Here is a 15,781-nt window from a genome sequence, read left to right as displayed (position 1 = left end):
ATGTTTTTGGACTGTGGGAGGAAACCGGAGTACCCGGAGAAAACCCACGCATGCACAGGGAGAACATGCAAACTCCATGCAGAAAGACCGGGACCGGGAATCGAACCCAGATCCTTCTTGCTGCAAGGCAACAGCTCTACCAACTGCGCCACTGTGCAGCCCTTAGTCAACTTCAGTAATCAATTAATTATTTCAGCCCTGTTTACTTTATCAAAGCTAATATTTTCTTCAGAGTCATTGTGTAGTTTCAGCAGGAACTCGAACAACTTGGTTTTTGTTTTTAGCAGTATGTAGATAACAACATGATTTATCTCCGTCCTTGTCATCTCATCTTACACTGTCTGCCTTTTCCCTGCAGCGTTGTCTCCTGGTATGGGTGTAGCGGTGTACACAGGCCTGGTGGTAGCCTTGTTGCTGACGGTGGTCATGGCTCTTGGTGTGGGTGTGCTGGCGTATCGCCGCCGATGTCGCCATCTCCACGGAGACATCACAGATTCTTCATCTGCTCTTACTGCAGCGTTTCATCCCGGCAACTACAAGCCTCCCAGACAGGGTGAGTTTGCACACATTACATCCATACAGGGGCATGGAGAAGTATTCACACACACACACACACATACACGCACGCACACGAGCACACAAACACACAAATATATATATATTTGTTTTGGATTTCAACTGTATTTTCAATACATCTTTGTTTTGATGATAAAAAATATATTGCTCAGTGGAAGGAGAATGATCCATCATTTCAAAACAAAAACAAAAAAATACAAATCTGAAAAGTGTGGCATGCATTTGCTTTTTGCCTCTTTGAGTAAAGACCATGCAGAACCACCACAGTTGTAATTACAGCTGCAGGCTGTTTGGGGTATTCCTCTAACAGCTTTGCACATATACAGATTTACTAAAACAGCTCATTGATTGGATGGAGAACAGCAAATTCTTAATCATGCTTCTGGCGGCAGTTGATTTTGATGTATTTTATCAAAGTTTTTACTTTACGAGCAAAAAACCTTCACTTTGTGTCTTCTTTTTAGAAAATTGTTTTCATGTATTTCCAGTAGGGCATTTAAACACAAACACACTAGATTTACTTTGACAAAATAACCTTTGCAAAATTAAAAAGAAAAAAACATAAACTCCTGACTTTGCATGACAAACACCACATTTGAGCTACAGTTTTAACAGAAATATCAGAAAGGACCTGGTGATGCATAATAACATTCAGTTCCTTGAACTTGAACACTGTATCTGCAAATAAATAAAACTCCAATGACATTCACTGAAATTTAGCGTTTTATTGTGAAAATATATGACGTTAAAGGAGTATTAATGCTTTTGAAAGGCACTCAGTGAACTTTTTGGTTTTGAACATTATGGATGTAACTTTCTATATTTTTCTTGATATTCTTTTCAAAGAAGCACCTCTTATATTTCACCATCGCATTACTAAATATAATCCTACTATGAATCAGCTCCCATGTACCATTACCTCCTCTCAGTCAAGTCTGGATCCCTTTCTTAATGCATCACATTTTTCACACTTTAAGCATTTATCAGAGTGTCTTTTCTCCTGCTCTGGCTATCAAATATTAATTAGCAACATTAATCCATTTTATTCGCCTCACTTTGAGCGCTCTCAGCCCCGCCTGTGTCATTTCCAGGCCTAAAAGCCCCATTTTTACCCCTATGTTTGCAGATAATCCTCTGCACCCCTCGGCTCCTCCAGATCTGACAGCGACAGCCGGTGCTTTCCGCGGACCGCTCTTCTCACTGCCTCAGGGCATCAACGACAGCCCGCATAAAATCCACATGACCACCTCCCCCCTGCTGGACCCGCTCCCCAGTCTCAAAATCAAGGTGTACAACTCGTCCACTCTGTCCTCCCTGGAGCTCCCAGCTGACATGGGCATTGGCGACGGCGAGATCCTGAGCCTGAAGTCGGTGGGCACCGTGGGCCGAGAGCGAGAGTTTCACAGCCACACGCTGTCCAGAGAGCCGGGGCTGAGCACCAGCGCCACGCTGGGGCATCTGGGCGGACGGCTTACCATCCCCAACACGGGTAAAACTCCTTCCAAGAAAGACTAGCCAATGTCAAGCGATGTTGATTACAGATTAAACAAGTCGGCACGTCTTCTCCCAAAGGGGTGAGCCTGCTGGTCCCGCCTGGCACGATCCCTCAGGGGAAGTTCTACGAGATGTACCTCATTATTAACAAGTGGGACAAAACAACGTGAGTGTCCTTCATCTTTATTCCTTTTCTCCCCCACCCTCCTTCAGCAGCCGCAGGGCAGCATAGACCTTTCTCTCACCTCAATCAGTAACTTCTCCTATGCAAGGCTTGCTGCCATGAAAAAAAATAAGAGAAAAAAGTCCTTTTGGAGTCTCTTTTTCCGAGGTCAGAAATTTGAGCGAATTCCAAGCTGTCGGGGCAATTAGCTTTTAATAAATTAAGTTTGGCAATTCGTTGCAAACATGTATGTGTTGGGGGTTTTGCAGGTTACCCTCAGAGGGGAGCCAGACTGTGCTAAGTCCGGTGGTGAGCTGTGGTCCGTCAAGTATGCTGCTGAACCGGCCTGTTGTCCTGACGCTTCCCCACTGCGCTCAGCTGGACACGCCCACACCCGACTGGACCCTCACGCTCAAAACGCAAACGCACCAGGGAGCATGGGAGGTAAGTCATCCCTAAGCTGCTTTCAGATCGTTCAAAGATCTTTTTGTTTACAATTAAGTCAAACTCCACTCGCCGTTTCCAGGAGGTGCTGACGGTCGGGGAGGAGACTTTGTCGTCTCCTTGTTACCTGCAGCTGGAGGAGGAATGCTGCCATGTCCTCATGGAGCAGCTGGGAACGTACGGCCTGGTGGGCCAGTCCTGCCCTCCGCGGCCGGCCTGCAAGCGCCTGCAGCTGGCTCTGTTCGCTCCCCGCGCGCCATGCCTCTCCCTGGACTACAGCCTGCGCATCTACTGCATCCACGACACGCCGCACGCTCTCAAGGTGCCGCTCCGACTCTCCCATTTTGCCCTCCACAGCATATAAAAGCTGTGCAGGCCTCGCTTGCCTTAGTATTCTTGAAGAAAATATCGAATATTTTGTAGATTAAAGGGAATAAAGAACCTTTTGTGTGCATCCTGTTAGATCTAAAAAAAAAAAAATGATTGTACCTAAAGTCAAAATGTTAGTGGTGCTGTGAAGGTCTGGAGTTGCTCTGCTGCCTCAGGACCTGGATGACTTGCTGTAATCGATGGAAGCGTCGTTCCGCTCTCTGAAGGAGAACCTCTGGGCATCACTTTGAGAGCTCAAACACATTAGGGTTATTAGTATGATTGATTAAATGGGAAAAAGAAATAACAAAGGCACTATTATACGCTGACCTTTCAAAACTGTGTGATTATAATTTTTTGAATTCACTTGATTGTTAAAAGTGCTTTTAAATAGGCACATAAAACACTAAGACGCTGTTTCACACCATGGCGGCCGCTTTGTAGCTGTATCCCGTCTGTGATTGCCGGTGCTGGTTTGCATTCAAGTCTTAAATTAGGTGATGAGTTCAAAACCATTGTAAAGGTCTACTTTCAGAATATCTAATTGCTTTCATGGCTCACATTTCTGGTGTTATTGTCTCCTACACTGTGTCTCTAATGAACTCCACGTCAGAAGAAATCTCCGTCTGCATGATCTCATCTGTACTGCTTCACTAACTCGGCTTCTCTGTGTTTGAGAAAATTCTTCTAACCTTTTATTTTCCTCTCTGCTGAAGCCTTCTGAAAGCCTGTCTCACCAATCCCGGCTGTTTGCAGCCAAGATGCTCTTTGAGTAACTTTTATCTGCGGAAAGCTTTTTTCTAAGCCACATGGGACGCTTAAAATTAATGTTCAGGTTTGACTGTCTCTAAAAGAGCTAAAGTTGCGCTAATGTTTCTTCATAGCACTCTTAATGGTTTCTTTATGGAACATATATGTGTTTATAAAAGTGGATTAAAACAAACACAGTAGTGTAACTCAGATTGATTTAATTCATATTAAATTATTTTGAATAAAGTTTGGTCCAATGATCATCAGTTACTTGCAGTTCCAATTATAAAGCATACGCTACACTCAAATTCAGTTCATCTTTTATTCCTAATAATCAAGTCGCATGGAGTCGTTTATGGAGTCGTTTATATCGTGAACAACTTCTTTCTAACAGGAAGAAACATTTAGCAGAATCAGGTTTAACGCATGTGATAATCTGTCCCTACTGGCTTGAGACAAAGATCAGAAGGCAGGAAAAAAACTTGGAAGACGGCCCAGAAGAACTTTCTGTGTAAAAGAAAATGTAAAAGGTTGAAGGTATCAGGAGCACCTTAAAAAGTTTCATCGAGAAATAAGACACAGCTAAACACAGAGGCACAGGAACAGGGACACTTTCTATAGCTCAAAATATTCATCCAGATTCTTGGAGTTTTGAAGAGCAAACTGACACAACAAAGCACTGTTTGTTTATTGCTAAAGCATCTACTGTTACTATAATAAATTAGTTGATTTTTCTTTCTTTCAAATATTTTATTAAGTTTCCACCCTTTCTAAGAAGCAGTGATTTCTGTTTAGAGGGGAAAAACCGAGCGAGTTCTAATAATTAATGGCAGAAAATAGTATGTCTGCCAATGACTCAGACCAAGAGAAAGAGACAGAAGCACTCAGTAAAGATTACTTCGAAAGATAGAAAAATACAAAAGTATCTTTCATAGTTAATGGCACCAAAAGCTTGTCAATAAATCCATCCAGAATATAGAGACAGCTAAAAACAGAAGCACTGAAGTTCTGTAGATCAAAATACTCATCCGCATTCTTGGGGTTTTACAGTCAAACCCAGGAACTCCAGTTCTTGAGGAAGTGGCGTTCTGCAAGCTTTAGGTGTGTCTGTGGTCCAACACCTGTTTCAAATTTCTTCTGCCAGTTGACAGATTTTGCATGCCAACGACTCAGTCAAGGAAAAGTGTGTTGAGGCAGGAAAATATCTATGCAGAACATCGTTCCTCCAGAACTGAAGTAGAAAAAGTAACACAAAGTTAATAGTATCAGTTGGACCCATGGAGAAAAGAGGCAGCTAAGGAAGAGAAGGAAAACTGAATTGATCACCTAACTGTTAATTGCACCAACAATTGCAAATACTGCGTAAATGTAGAGGAGCTCCCTCTGGTTAAATAAGGGTGGAAAATTACATTCAAAATATGTTATATAAAATTTACTTTAAAAGTCTCAAACAATAAAACAAAAGTCATAAAGGGTCAAAATATGGATGCATGACTCTGAATAATAATAAAAGCTAATATACCTTATTTCCATAGTGGCTCGTGGCAATAGTGGCACATGGCCTCTGTCAGTCTTTCTCCAGCTATGCATCCAAATTAAATTTCAACACATTAATATTAAACCTTCAAATCCCTCAAGAAACAACAGAGCAGTAGAGTAGAAAAATAATACAAACTTCGTTCTAAAAATGAGAACAAGCTGAACTCTGAGCAGGTAAATATTCAAATATAGTCAGTTTTCTGTAAAATGCTCACCAAAGAAACATGAGATTAAAGTTTGCCTAGCTTTTATACCTCTAAAACAACATCATACCAAGTATTTTTGGTGCAAATATCTCAATACACTTGAAGTAAGGCAATAGATAACTTATTAGTAACTTTTCTGCAAGATATGGGAGCTTGTTTTAAGAAAGTAACTCCTTTATTTTGATGGAAAAAATTTAGTTCCACTGACAGATCATTATATAAAGAAATATTTCTCATGTTAGAAGTGAGGAAGTTATATTTTCACTAGAAATTGAAATTGACAAAAGATACTTGGTAATTTTTTGTTTTGTTTTTGCACTAGTTTGCACTTTCTGTTCCTGCATCCTACAAACTTTACATTTACATTTAAGCGAAACAGTTTTCAAAACAGGCTGCACAGTGGCGCAGTTGGTAGAGCTGTTGCCTTGCAGCAAGAAGGTTCTGGGTTCAATTCCCAGCTGTGGTCTTTCTGCATGGAGTTTGCATGTTTCTCCAGGTACTCTGGATTCCTCCCACAGTCCAAAACATGACTGTCAGGTTAATTGGCCTCTCCAAATTGTCCCTAGGTGTGAGTGTGTGTGCATGGTTGTTTGTCCTGTGTGTGTCTGTGTTGCCCTGTGACAGACTGGCGACCTGTCCAGGGTGACCCCGCCTCTCGCCCGGAACATTAGCTGGAGATAGGCACCAGCAACCCTCCCGAACCCACTAAGGGACAAGGGTGTAAAGAAAATGGATGGATTTTTCAAAACTCGATGCATTAAAGTGATAAAGTCAGCATTTTCCTAATTGTGTGTGGTTTCTGTCTGTACGCAGGAAGTCCTGGATCTGGAGAGGAGTCTGGGTGGAGTTTTACTAGAAGACCCGAAGCCGCTGTCCTTCAAAGACAGCTACCACAACCTCCGCCTGTCCATTCACGACATTCCTCACAATCACTGGCGGAGCAAACTTCTGGCCAAGTACCAGGTGCTTCACTAAAACATTCTGCATTCATTTTGGATCATCTCTTCATGAGACAAATAAAGCTTTCATTTGATTTTGCAACTAAAAAGCTATTTGTAAGTCTGAACTGATTCTTCCTGTGCAGAAGAAATGGTTTATTTTTTGTTAATAATAAAAAAGTCTATGAAAAACAATGAAATGTTAATGATTAAAAATTGCACAAAAGCAAAAAGCACTGATTGGAAATTTTGTGTGCAAATATTAAATTTGAAGAGATTTTCTTATCAGAGAAAATATTTTGTGGGGCTTCTTTCAGCACTGCAGTAAACATCGTGCCTCTCCACTGACTAGATACTGCAGAAATAAGATTACAGTCTGAATCTGTTCAGAATAAACAAACAGGAAAGCTGATAGCGGTCCTAATTTATGGGCCTTGTGCGCTTGAAATAAATCGCAATCAGACAGTTGTAGGAAACATATGCTCCTTGAATAGAAACCAGATGCTGCTGTGGATGATTCCGTGCCGCAGAAGGTTTTAAACACGCGTCTTTGCTTGACAGGAGATCCCTTTCTATCACATTTGGAGTGGCAGCCAGAGACCTTTACACTGCACCTTCAGCCTGGAGCGAGCCAGCCTGGCCGTGTCGCAGCTCGCCTGCAAGATCTGCGTCCGGCAGGTGGAAGGGGAGGGACAGATATTCCAGCTGCACACGGACATCCAGGAGGTAACGTTTACGACACAGATCCTCAGCTGCACTGACGCTCACGTGTTTGCACCGCGGTTAATCTGAACTCCTCTGTCAAAACAGACTCTCCCACCTCACTCACCACTCCCGTCGGGAAGCACCTGCCTGCCTTCCTCTCAGGTGGGACCTTATGCCTTTCGCCTGCCCGACTCCATCCGACAGAAGATCTGCGCCAGCTTGGACGCGCCCAGCGCTCGAGGGTGCGACTGGAGACTTCTGGCTCGCAGTCTGGGCTTTGACAGGTCAGGTCCATCTCACATGTTCGTATCCGGGTGAGATGGTTTATACATGATGGACATTTGCTGTCAAGAGAAAGTTTCACCAGCAGTTTGGAAGGAAGGAAAATAAATCTGTGTAAAGACTTTTCCATCTCAAAAATGGCACGAAAACCAGAGCAGCAAATTCAGAGCTCTGTGTATGAACTACATTTGTTCAAACCATATTTTGTGCAGCTAATTAAAATAAAGCGTCCAGTTATTAATGTTAACGAAAATCCCATTTGACTTGAAAGATTTGAGAAGAAGCATTTGCATATTTTCAATTCAGAATACAAATGTTTTAAAACAAACAACCTTTCACATAGAGAGAGCTACAAACTAGATTCCTTTCCAGTATAATCTGGATTGTTAATGTTCTTTCTGTTATGAGAACAGCCTTTATCAAGACATTAAACTCTCTGTTCAAAACTATTTTCCTCAACTCCTTAATCCAGGTTGCATCTTCTCTAATTGGGACTGGAGAGGAGAACAGCTGCAACCTGTCAAAAAAAATGAAAAATAATAAAAATTTGGTCATTTGCTGGATTTGATAAGTGTGTTTGTGCCTGTATGTCTTGAGTGTAATCTGAATTGTAAATCTGGTTCAGAAATTACATGCATAATGTGCGAAAGATCTGTGAACAACTGGCATTACTTAGTTTAACTTTAGTAGACTACATGCTCTCAGGTCGAATAAAAAATTATATGCAATATAAAAATGTCAGGCTGCAGAGATTTATGCCCATCTGTGGTCTACTGTATGGACTCTGGGCTCCTTTTACTGCATCAGTGGTGAGCAGGTGATCAGCCTGTGGCTCTGCCTAGCTATTGAGGAAGCCCCGATTCCTTTGAATGGACACGTGCAAAGTTCTGTTTGGGAATACCCAATAAATTATTCCAGTAAAAGAGTGTTTAAAACATCTTTAAATTTTCCCAGAGAAACCAAAGCATTATGATTTAGTTTTTCCTAAAAATGACCAACATAAGAGAATGCAATCCTACCAAGATCAGAAGAAAAAAACTGTGTAGTTTTTCCTTTCAATTTCCATTCAATCTTCTAATCCTAGAACAGCCTGTGTCTCTTTCAGTGACCGTGTTGTGTTGTGTTGTGTTGTGTTGTGTTGTGCCCTCCTTGTGGAGTTTTTTACTGACTGTATTCTGGACAACTGTTATGTTTGCTGTCTTCTCCATGGTTGTGTTGATCATAATCTAACATTTCTGTATTAAAACATTTTTCTGTTGCTCTTTGGTAACATTTTGAGAAGCAGGTTTTTTTGGGGTTTTTTTTCATAACCCATAATCATTGAAGTGTAGCTGGATATAATAGAAGGTATTGTTTTCATTTTCACCAACTAAAAAAATATACATCTGTGTTTGTACCTAAATTTCCAAAGACGTAAGAAATTTCTTAACCTGTGATTTTGTTGTTTTTTTTTAAAGATAAAACAGGCGTTTTAATTGTTACTGTTATGATGTTTTTAGAAATTAAGTTTGCGTGTCTTCTCTCAACATGTCCTCTCCTCCATCACAGGTATTTGAACTACTTCGCCACAAAGCCCAGCCCCACAGGTGTTCTGCTGGACTTATGGGAAGCGTGTCACCAAGGTGACGCAGACCTGGTCTCTCTGGCGACGGCTCTGGAGGAGATGGGCAAAAGCGAAGTGCTGGTTGTCATGACAACAGATGGGGATTGTTGATTGACCAAGATACACAAGACCAAGCAAGACATTTTAGGACTTTTGTTTCGGGGGGGGGCGTTCCACCGCAGTGATGAAAATGAGAATCCTTGCCTATGAATATGCACATGCTGACACAGATCTTTCATCAGCAGAGCGTTTCTGTTGTACTACCCACTCTTTTGCTGAGTCCTGACCAGCCATTGTAGCTGCATATGAACCATAACCCGTCCCCATGTGTGCCGTCCAACTGCCAGCCTGATTCAGCCTCAGCTCTCCAAAGCAATATTGGATTTGCAAGATGGAAAACCGTTCTGGGCGCACCAACTTGAACAAATGCTGCAAAGTCTACCAAGATTGTGATGTAACGTGTTATTAAGTGCTGAAAATTACATTATTCTTACATATTTAATAACATTGTTTTAAATTAAGCTACAGAAATCCATTTGGTCAAAACGCAGCTAACTGCTGACATGGGATTATTTCAGTAGCAGCATGGAAGTGCATGATTTAATGATTCAACACCATCTCATCTCATGGTACAGGGTTTTGTTTTCTTCATTCTCATTCAGAGTAGGCTGTGAATGACAGGCTGCACCAAGCTGCCTGCAGCCGTTCACACACACACACACGCGCTCTCCAAAATACACACATGGACAAAGTGGTCGTTAATCGACTCGGAAACAGGCAGGCGAAGAATTCTCATCTTACGGACAGATAAGAATCGGATCCTAAAGGTTTCAGTCATATTGCTTCTGGCTGGAAAAGGGAGGAAAAAAAAGGGTCTGCCTCTCCTTAACGGTGGGAGATTAAATTGCAAAGTTTGTTTCAGGATTGGCAGATAACTAGACTGACTCTTTTTATTGTCCCAACAAACGCCTCAAAGCCTTGGCATATCGCTCCGACTCACCGGGGTGTTTCTCTTTCATGTTTCCGTGCGTTCCTCCATCGCTCTGCTGCGCTCCCTCTCTGCCGAGAATAAACTAAATCATCCCTTAAAAGTTTCCTTTGGGGAACGCTTTTTAATTTATTATCCATATTTGTGGATTGCATTTTTTTGTTGTTGTTTTTTCATTCTTGCTGACAGAGTTATCATATAGGACCTGTTTTACCATTTGTGCTTCTTTAGGCTACTGAGCTGCTCTTGATTATTGTATTTTCATTCTACAGCGAAGTGAATAGATGGTGGTTATTGGTAGGAAAAAAAATTATATTTTTTTGTGCACCGATTCAAAATGTTAACATTTCCAGTGCCTTGCAAAAGTATTGACACCCGTTGAATTTTTTCTACATTTTCCCAGCCACAGGATTGTTTTAACTCAAAAGTTTTAACACATAAGAATTTGTGAAAATGTGCCATGCATCTGTGCTCAACCCCCCTTTACTCAAATGAACCAAAATTCAACTTTCTAACTACGCTGGGAGGCCAGGCAAGGAGAGGCAGCCAACATGCCCATGTTAACTTGGGAGGAGCTACACAGATCCTCTGCTCAGGTGGGACAATAAGTTCACAGAAAACTGTATTTTATGGGTCAGGAGCAACTGAAAGGCATTTCTGAAAGAAACTTATGAGAAATTCCATTAAAGGTTTGTCACAAACCATGTAGCAAACAAGCAAAATGATATTATTTTGGTCAGATATGGAAAACTGTGTGGCAGAAAATAAATGCTGCACATCCCGCCATCCCCATGATGGAACATAGTGGTGGCAGCATCATTCTACCGGGATAGTTTTCTTCAGCATGACCAGAAAACTGGTCAGTGGATTGGAAGATGGATCTGTTAGCAACTAACCCTGAACGTAACACCAGAGCTGGTTTAGAGTTAAAACTTACTGGCCCAGTCAAAGTCCACACCCAAAATCCAAAGATTTTAAAAGAGATGTTCACAGATGCTCTCTGTTTAACTTAACTCGGCTTTAGATATTTTGCACAGAGGAGTGGGCAAATATTCCAGTTTGTAGATGTGCAGAGCTGGTCGAGACATCCCTCCAAACAATTTGTAAAAAACCTTTGAAAATCATAAATCCTTTTTGTCGTTCTTCTCAATAATATATATAAGACATAATTCCCAATACAATATACTGATGTCTATGGTTTTTACATGACAAAATTGGGGATCGTTCAAGGTGGATGAGTACTTTTGTGAGGCATCATAATATATAGGACCCCTGCTTTGCTGCGTCTGAAAAAGAGACGATTATAGAATAAATTAGCCTTACCTGAAATCAATTTGGCAGCAAGGGACCATATATGTTAATTTACCGCAACACAAGCTTAATTATGTCTTGTAAGACATTCTATCCTCCTTTATCTCACAGTGATGGCTTATTGACGATCTTTCTCCTGAGCTGCCTGCTCTGTGGTTAGGCTCCTCAAGCTATTTGTATTATCATTATCGATCGATCAGTTATTGTTAGATGAGAAAATGAAATTTCATCCTCCACAGATTCAGTTTTTTCCTCTCTTTTGTGTCTGCAAGAAAGAAGAAGCAAGTGTTTATAGTTTTAAAAAGATAGAAACCAAAACAGCGCCAGTATCCCTCCTCTTCAGCTGTGAGTCATGCAACTGTTTTGTGTGAATGAAGTGAGCGTGCGTGAGTAAATGCATTTGTGGGGGCAGATTGGTGTTCACAAACAAAAAAAAAATGTATACATCATTTGGAGCTGTCATTTCTCTCTGTAAGTGCTATGCAAGTACAAAGGAAAAGTGAAGCATTTCCAACTTCTTTTGTTTCCTCCAAGAGTATTTCTATTTTTACAGATCACAGCATTCATAGGGTTTTTGATTTTTGTATCCTGAAGTGGTCTAACGGTAATTTAGTTTTCTTCTTTTCCGGGGCGGTGGGAGAGGATGCTAATCTTGCTCAAAGATTTCTCCGTCTGGACTGGAAGAGTTGGATCACTCGCCTCACCGAGGATGCCATACATGACGAAAAACAAAAAACAGAGTGGTGCAACGGGCTCAGGACGAGCCGTGGCTTACATGGTGAGGCCATGCCCTGCAGGTCTTTACCAGACTGCAGCCGGTTCAGTGAGCACTGCGGGATGTTTCTCTTTTTGTCGTTCTTGTTGCAGAAACCTCCTTGCTGATGACTATACAGTGTTTTTTTTGTTTTGTTTTTTTTTTTGCGTGCAGATCTCTCTGTGTCTGCTGGATTGCTGGCCATAATCGCTGGAGTTGCTAAAGCTGAACATGATTCGTCGGCTCACTTGAAGGAGACAAACTCTGCCTTTGTTCAAATATTCAGACATTTTTACAGAAAATCTAAATGGGTTCAGTGACATTATTTTGTCTCTGTGAAGTACCAATTGTAAATACCTGTCTAGCCTTCTTACTTGTAACTAAATATAATTTTTATGCAATAAATTATATTTCTTAGATTAACATGGATATGTGTTTTGTCCTTTTTTTTCTTTAGTTCCATTATACTTGTATATTTTACTTCAAATAATGTATTAGAAAAATCCCTTGGAATGCTTCTCAAATGGTTCTATTGGACAAAATGACTCCTAAATGGCATCTGTTGTGTCAATTACACCCCATTTTAACTGAAAATGCGAAGGAGCTCAACCTGCACCACTTTGCTTCACACCTCGCCGACAAATTCTCTTTAGGTCCATTTAGCTTCGAAGGCTTTTAACAGGCAGGCCGACGGGTCCTCACATTAACAGGTCTTGGAGACACTAATAGTGCCCTTCAAGGACTGACTTGGGCATTTACATCAAGGGTTCTAACCTCAGTCCTTTTATGACTGCAGCCTGTGTGGGGAATTGTTGGATTATTCCATTTTGTCAGAAATAAATATCCCATTTTTACTGATTGTGCACCTGGATGTAGCCTCAAAGCCTAGCAACACTTGGCAACTGTGGTATTAATTATTGCGCTGCTAATTGGGAGCTGACTTGACAGGCAACGCACAAATGAAGCGGGTCTTCAGTAATATCTAAAACGCTGCCTTCATTCTTCACACAACTTAATCGTGGGAAGTGAAAATACAGAGCTACAAACCTGGTGCATGTATGGTGCTGTGAAAACGTATTTGCCTGCTTGAAGATTTCTTATTTGTATCAAAATTGAATGTTTTAAATCATTAAAAAATATCAGGCAAAGACAAGTAAAGACAAATGATTATTTAATTTATTAAAGGGGACAAAAAACATCCAACCCAACCTCAACCTGTGTGAAAAAATCTCAATGAGATTTTTACTTTACGTCCCATTCCTCTTTCCACAATCATTTTGATTTAGCTTAATTAGAAGTTTCCAAGCATGAAGCAGAACTATGATTCCGGGAATTTTCCTTTTCTTTTCAGCAAGTTGACGTTCAGAGGTCAACTTGCTGGTGTGTTGCAGATTATTGTCCTGTTGCATAACACAAATGTGCCTGAGTGTAAAATTGCAAAATGATGGACAAACTGTCAGCATGTCCTGTTAATTATTGTAATTTCTATAGGTCATCCATGTCCAGAAGCAATAATGCAGCCCCAAAATATCACATTACCGACATGTTTGACTCTAGATTTCATGTTCTTTTTCCTTACACCAGATGTAACACAACAAACACTGTATAAATGGTTCCACTATTGTCTCGTCAGTCCACAGAAATGCTCTCAAAAGTCTTGGGGGTCATCAATAATGACTTTGTCTGATGTTCTCCTCTGGTGACCACCTTTGCTAAGTTTCTTGTTTGTTGTTTAATCATGGCATGATCTGTGTGCTGCATTACAACATCGCAACAGGGATTCCCGAACTGAAAAGAATAATGTGAGACTCTTATGGTGTCATAAGCCTGAGTAGATGCACTGCAGTGATCCTTGTAATCACACCTACATTTAAAATAGCATTATGTGACATGATCTGTTATGCAGACTGGTAGAACCCAACATCAGGAAAGAGACCAGCAAAATCATGCTCGAGGGGAAAATTTCACAAACTAGAAACACAAGATGAGCAAACAAATGAATCCAACTATGGAACTATGGAACTGAAGAGGTATAAATACTAAACATCGGTGATTAAATACTGAAAACAGCAAGAATTATAGGAGACTTATTACACAAAAAAACAGAGAGAGAAATATCTAAACACAAGGAAGCTTTAAGAAATAACCCAAAAAAATCCCAAAAATAACTCAAAATGAGAATCTGAACACAGAATTCATCAAACATGGAAAATCAAACTGCTTCACATGATGACTGCTTTTATTTGAAACCCAAAAGCAACATTTCTCCCAATTCTTCTAGCTGACATTTAGGGTACATATAATAATGCTCTCTATTAATAATTTAGAAAGGAGCCAGCTTTAACACTCTCTTTTTTTATGGTGACAGATTTAATCTTGTTATTTCCATAATTTTCACCAGAAGAAAGGAGTCTACAGATTTTCCTTTCCAGCAGCAAAGCAGGTCATCTCTTGTGACTTATGTGCCTGAAACGTCCAGCCTCGTTTCTTCCAATAGGAGCAGAATGACGGGACAAACTGTCCTACAGCGCCATCTTCTGGTCTATATGGCCTACTGGAATCCTAAATTTTGTATTTTTTTTTAAATAAATTACACACAGAGTTAGACCTTAATTAAAACTGAATCTTCAAAAACAACAGGACATGCCCAGAATGGTGAAATTACTAGCACTTTAATAGTAACAGATTCACTTTCAGGTTTCAGTTACAGTTTTTGTGTTGATAACAGTTTACTCATATCATGAACTGAAAAGGTCCAAATCCTGTTGGGATACCGTTTTAAAAGTCTACCAAACAGAATAACTGATAAATGTGGTATTAATTCAGCCCCTATTTATTATAAGAAGTTAGGCAACCACTATTCTAAGATGTGTTTTATTTATTTATTATTGAAAAGTGTATTTCAGTAACTCTTAAAATTTAAATGTATATAAAACACATATTTATTAAGCGCAGAGTAAAATATTTTAAGGTTTACCTACAATATATTACAGATATAACTCACAGCTAATAAAACAATAAAAATCTGTTTCTCAGAAAATTTGAATATTTCATCAGACCAATAATAAAAGGATTTATGACAGAGAAATGTCAACCCGCTGAAAAATAAGTCCTTTTGCATGAATCATTGCATCAATGCCACATGGGATGAAGGAGATCAGCCTGTGGTTCTGCTGAAGGGTAATGGAAACCCAGGTTGCTTTAAAAGCAATCTGGGTCATCTGATTGTACATACTGCTTTCACGTAGGTCTCTCTTGAAAATTCTCAATAGATTCTCTTTAGGGTTATATTGGCTAAATTGCTCTCCTATGAAGACATTAGTAGGTCTATTTTTGACAGTGCAGGTTGGTACCAAGTCCTACTGGAAAATAAATTCAACATCATTAATGTTGTCAACCAAAAGGTAGCAGGAAGTTTTCTATAATTTCTTGGTTTTCCACAGTATTGACTTTTGACCAGATAAAACACAGTGAACTGACCAGCAGATGATGGCAAACGTTACACTAAGCTTCAGCAAACTTGTCCTTCTTGGAAATGTTTCAATTGGTTCAAAAATGAGAGATATACACAAATCATTTGGGTTTTTGTTACATGGGTTTGGCACAATCATTCAGAGTTAACCTGTAATTGTGGGCCCCTGTGGACAAACTTGGATAAT

General features: G+C 40.3%; 1 protein-coding gene across 1 annotated transcript in view; it reads left to right on the top strand.

Moving 5' to 3' along the window:
* unc5b (unc-5 netrin receptor B) overlaps positions 1–12,545 on the top strand; it is a 31,360-nt gene extending 18,815 nt beyond the window's left edge. The window contains exons 9-17 of the mRNA XM_008430427.1: positions 359–553; positions 1,703–2,065; positions 2,149–2,236; positions 2,503–2,677; positions 2,760–2,999; positions 6,355–6,504; positions 7,041–7,205; positions 7,290–7,468; positions 9,015–12,545. Of these exons, the coding sequence (XP_008428649.1) occupies positions 359–553; positions 1,703–2,065; positions 2,149–2,236; positions 2,503–2,677; positions 2,760–2,999; positions 6,355–6,504; positions 7,041–7,205; positions 7,290–7,468; positions 9,015–9,180 (1,721 nt within the window). The 3' untranslated portion in view covers positions 9,181–12,545. The remainder of the gene's footprint in view (positions 1–358; positions 554–1,702; positions 2,066–2,148; positions 2,237–2,502; positions 2,678–2,759; positions 3,000–6,354; positions 6,505–7,040; positions 7,206–7,289; positions 7,469–9,014) is intronic.
* Positions 12,546–15,781: the final 3,236 nt, after the last annotated feature.

The sequence above is a fragment of the Poecilia reticulata genome, linkage group LG15 (assembly GCF_000633615.1).
Source record: "Poecilia reticulata strain Guanapo linkage group LG15, Guppy_female_1.0+MT, whole genome shotgun sequence".
NCBI classification, from domain to species: Eukaryota; Metazoa; Chordata; class Actinopteri; order Cyprinodontiformes; family Poeciliidae; genus Poecilia; species Poecilia reticulata.
Note: the sequence above shows the minus strand (reverse complement) of the source record. Positions and strands in the feature narration are given on the sequence as shown.